Source organism: Neltuma alba, unplaced genomic scaffold, assembly GCF_004799145.2.
Source record: "Neltuma alba isolate B1F8T4 unplaced genomic scaffold, ASM479914v2 tig00013619_pilon, whole genome shotgun sequence".
Lineage (NCBI taxonomy): Eukaryota > Viridiplantae > Streptophyta > Magnoliopsida > Fabales > Fabaceae > Neltuma > Neltuma alba.
In genome coordinates, this window is record NW_021637806.1 from 6572 (window position 1) to 10661 (window position 4090).

Genomic DNA, 4090 nt, shown 5'->3' on the forward strand with positions numbered 1-4090 from the left:
AAGTAATAAGGTGAAAGTGGCACCATGCAATTTGCCAAATCTGAGATAATTAAGTCGGCATATAATATTGGATTTAAACTTGAAAATGAAAAAGGTTTTCCTGCCAAACCCATGATACTCGGTCCTCTCTGCACAGGATTTACGGATCTCAGTTATTGCGATTCCAAATTAGGAATAGCACTAACCAAATCAAACCTCACACAGAGGATTTGTGATCTGATCATGGAATGATCACTGAGGCAGGTAACGATGAGGAAGGAGGTGGTGGTGATAGCTTCATTGAGCACAACCTTGGCAGTGGTCGTAGCATTCGGCTTGATCAAGAAGTGGAAGAAGAAGAAAGAGAAACAACGTAGGCAAACACGAAACCTCGTTCGTAAATTCGCAAGGGAATGTGCCACTCCTGTCAAAACCCTCTGGCTCGTCGCCGACGACTTAGTATCTAACATGAAAGCCTCTCTTGCTTCTTCCTCCATCGAAACCGAAACTCTAAATATGATCATTTCCTACGCTGCACCGCTCCCTAATGGGTACGTAGTTCGTCTTCTCAAAAATGGCTTCCCTGTGTGTTTTTGTTATACAGATAGGTTAAGTCATTTGGCATTATTGACAGAGAAGAGGAAGGTTTCTTCTATGGGGTTAACATGAGAGGCACCAACTTCTTGATCTTGTGTGCTCGTCTCAGAGGAAAGAACAGCCATGTCTCTGACTTAGACAGAGAAGAAATCTCCTTCCCTCCTGATCTCCTGGATGCAACGAGACAGGCATATATCTTCTTCCTTAATTATCATTTAAATTTCCTCCTGTGATTGCTATATAATGAATCTATATATTAACTCTGTGACAGGAAGTGTTTGAGTTTGTGGCGACAGAGATAGCGAAATTTATTTTGGCACATCCACATCCCGAGAAGGAACATTCTAACGTTCCAAAGAAACTTGGGTTCACTTTGTCTAAGCCGGTCGATCAATCTGGTACTACTTTAAACCACTGGAAAACATTCGCCGCAGAAGACCCAGTTGAGTTTGATTTTCACTTTTCACAGTACTTTCGTTGTTGTTATATATGCTCTTGCATGGATGCAATGAGACTAAATATATATATATATATATATATATATATTGTTATCCCGGAATTAGGTTGGGAAAGGGATGGTGAATGACTTCAGCCAAGCCTTGAAGAACCATGGGATCAACGACATTGAGATTTTTGCAATGGCAAGTACTCACCCTCTCTCTCTATCTATCTCTCTCTCTCTAACACACACAGATAATCATCTAGTTTAACTTGCAAGTCAGTGAAATTTTCAAATGGTGAGTAGGTTGAGGATACTGTAGGGGGTTTGGCTGGAGGAAGATACTATAGCAGAGACAGTGTGGCTGCAGTTACACTGGGAATGAGCACAAATGCTGTTTATGTAGAAGCAGCTCAAGAAGTTCCCAGATGGATTCACCAAAAACCTGCATCAGGCGAGCTGGTTAGTGACCATTAAATACTCCTTAATTCAAAATTAGCCTCTCTTTAACTATGAACCGACTAGTAAAAGGAAATAGGATTAGTAATAATGCAGGTAATTAGCACGGAGTGGAGAAACTTCAAGTCCTCACATCTGCCACTGACAGAATTTGATGATAGTTTAGACGCGGAAAGCTCTAATCCCGGTGGTGAGGTATCATCAATTAGCTGCTTTCATTGCAATGTGTTCCATCATATGCAGACATACATAGACATACGTGGGTGTGTGTGTGTGTGTCTCCAAATTTGACTCCATCAGAACCTTGTTCCTTTCTTTTGGTTTAATAATTACAGATGTTCGCCAAGGCTGTTTCGGGTAAGTACTTGGGAGAAATTGCGAGACGAGTATTGTTAAAGATAGCTCAGGAAACAGCTCTATTTGGAGATAAAGTACCCCATAATCTTACCATTCCCTACCAGCTGAGGTATGACCCTATCTTGCTAAACAAGAACAACTGACTAACAAATTAACTATATATATATATATATATATGTATATATATATTGGCGTAACTCATTCGGCACTGTGCAGAGCACCCGACATGGGAGCCATGCATCAAGACACATCAGAACATCGAGAAGTAGTGATGGAAAAACTGAGAGATGTTTTCGGGGTAAGGATTACTCAGATAATATATATACTTAGCTTCAAAATTAAGAAAGTTCAATCTTTTTTTTTGAAAGAGTGTGCATGAAAGTGGGGAGTGAACTGTGAACCAGATAACAGATTCGAGTGAGATGGCTCGAGAAGTAGTAGCAGAGGTGTGTGACATAGTAACAGAACGAGGAGCACGTCTTGCTGCAGCAGGAATAGTGGGAATAATAAAGAAGCTAGAAAGAACACAAAACAGAAGAAGTGTGGTGACAGTGGAAGGTGGTCTCTATGAACATTATCGTATCTTCCGAAATTACCTTCACAGTGGTGTCTGGGAAATGCTGGGAAATGATCTTTCTGACAATGTCATCATTGAAACTCCTCACGGAGGTGCTGGCACCGGCGCTCTCTTCCTTGCTGCCGCTCAAACACACCATTCTTGATTCTTCTTTAAGAGACAACATTGAAAATGACTTGACACGACAGTGTATTAGGAAACTACAGATCTGTGGCCTTGTCAATTTCTTGTTCTCTGTTTCCCTCCGCATGGAAATAGAGACCGTTCTAAGTCTGGGAGGCCTGCTTCTTCCATCATCTTGTGCTTGAATTAGATGTGAACTTGAACAATTTTTGGTTCTAATGATCTATCTGAACCACAGCCGAGTCGGCATTTTTGTTAGTTTAGTAATGTAAAATGTGCATGTTTCTATCGGTTACGTTAGTTGCATGCTTTCACAAAAATGGAGCTCTCAAGCTCACTTTGTACACCAATCATCTTATTAATACTACCTCCAGTCTTAATTATAAGAGCTAATTGACTAATTTGAGGAGATTAAAGAAGTAAGCTGAGTTAGTTATTTGTCCTAAATAGGTGTTGTCTTTCCTAAAATATCCTTACTAATCAAGTGTATTAACTAGAACTATCATTATTAGAAGGGCTACTTTGAAAAAAAAAATATATAAATATGAGGGAGAAAGTGGATTGGGATCTTATATTTAAAATCAAAATAAAAGTCAAACAAGATCTTATGTTAAGAACCGGAGGTAATATGAAATTTATAACAAATCAATATGACGACTTCTTTCCCAACTCCCTATTCGATACAAGGAGGATGTTTCCAAGTGTGTTGAACGTGGCAACCCGAAATACCCTCCTAAACGCACAGTTTGATCAATCTGAATATTTCATTAAGATAAAAAATGGATTACATTTTTGGGCCTACCGAGACCCATTATATATACAAGTCACAGTGACAAATCAAATTACACTCAGATACGCAACTAGAAACTAATCCTCATGGACTATATACATTCGGGCGCATCACACTAATTTGGGCCTACAAACTAAACAGGAAAAAACAAGGAAACAAATGAATCAAATATTTCAACACTCCCCCTCAAGTTTGGGGCTTAAAGACATCCCTAGCACCTAACTTGCTCAGAAGATTTCTCTGCACATTGCCTCCAACAGCCTTTGTGAGCAAATCTGCCTGTTGATCATTGCTTCTGACATGCAGCAGATCAATAAGCTTTGACTGCCATTTCTCTCTAACAAAATGACAGTCCACTTCTATATGCTTTGTACGTTCATGAAAAACTGGGTTAGCTGCAATATGTATTGCAGCTTTGCTGTCACAATACACCTTCACTGGATCATTGTGAGTTATTCCCAAATCTTTCAGCAAACTAAGGGCCCATACCACTTCGGAAATGGCCATACTTAAAGCCCTATATTCTGCCTCAGCAGAGGACTTAGAAACAGTGTTTTGTTTCTTTGTTTTCCACATTACAAGTGAGCCTCCCAACTTCAACAAGTAACCCGAAACAGACCTTCTTGACATTGCACATGATGCCCAATCTGAATCACAATAACACTATAATTCTGGTTTCCCTTTAGAACTGATGAAAATTCCCAAGCCAGGAGTCCCTTTTAGATAGCGCAGAACACCTCTTCCTGCAGCCATATGAGTTAAATAAATC

The 4090-nt window shown here is 39.8% G+C and overlaps 1 protein-coding gene across 1 annotated transcript; it reads left to right on the top strand.

Annotated features, from left to right (window-relative positions):
* The first annotated feature begins 249 nt into the window (after positions 1–249).
* On the top strand, positions 250–2553 carry LOC114738547 (probable hexokinase-like 2 protein). The gene is made up of 9 exons (XM_028926613.1): positions 250–530; positions 614–764; positions 848–1018; positions 1140–1217; positions 1322–1477; positions 1571–1669; positions 1810–1940; positions 2048–2129; positions 2236–2553. The coding sequence occupies exons 1-9, from the start codon at positions 250–252 to the stop codon at positions 2551–2553; spliced, it is 1467 nt and encodes a 488-aa protein (XP_028782446.1).
* The last annotated feature ends 1537 nt before the right edge of the window (positions 2554–4090 follow it).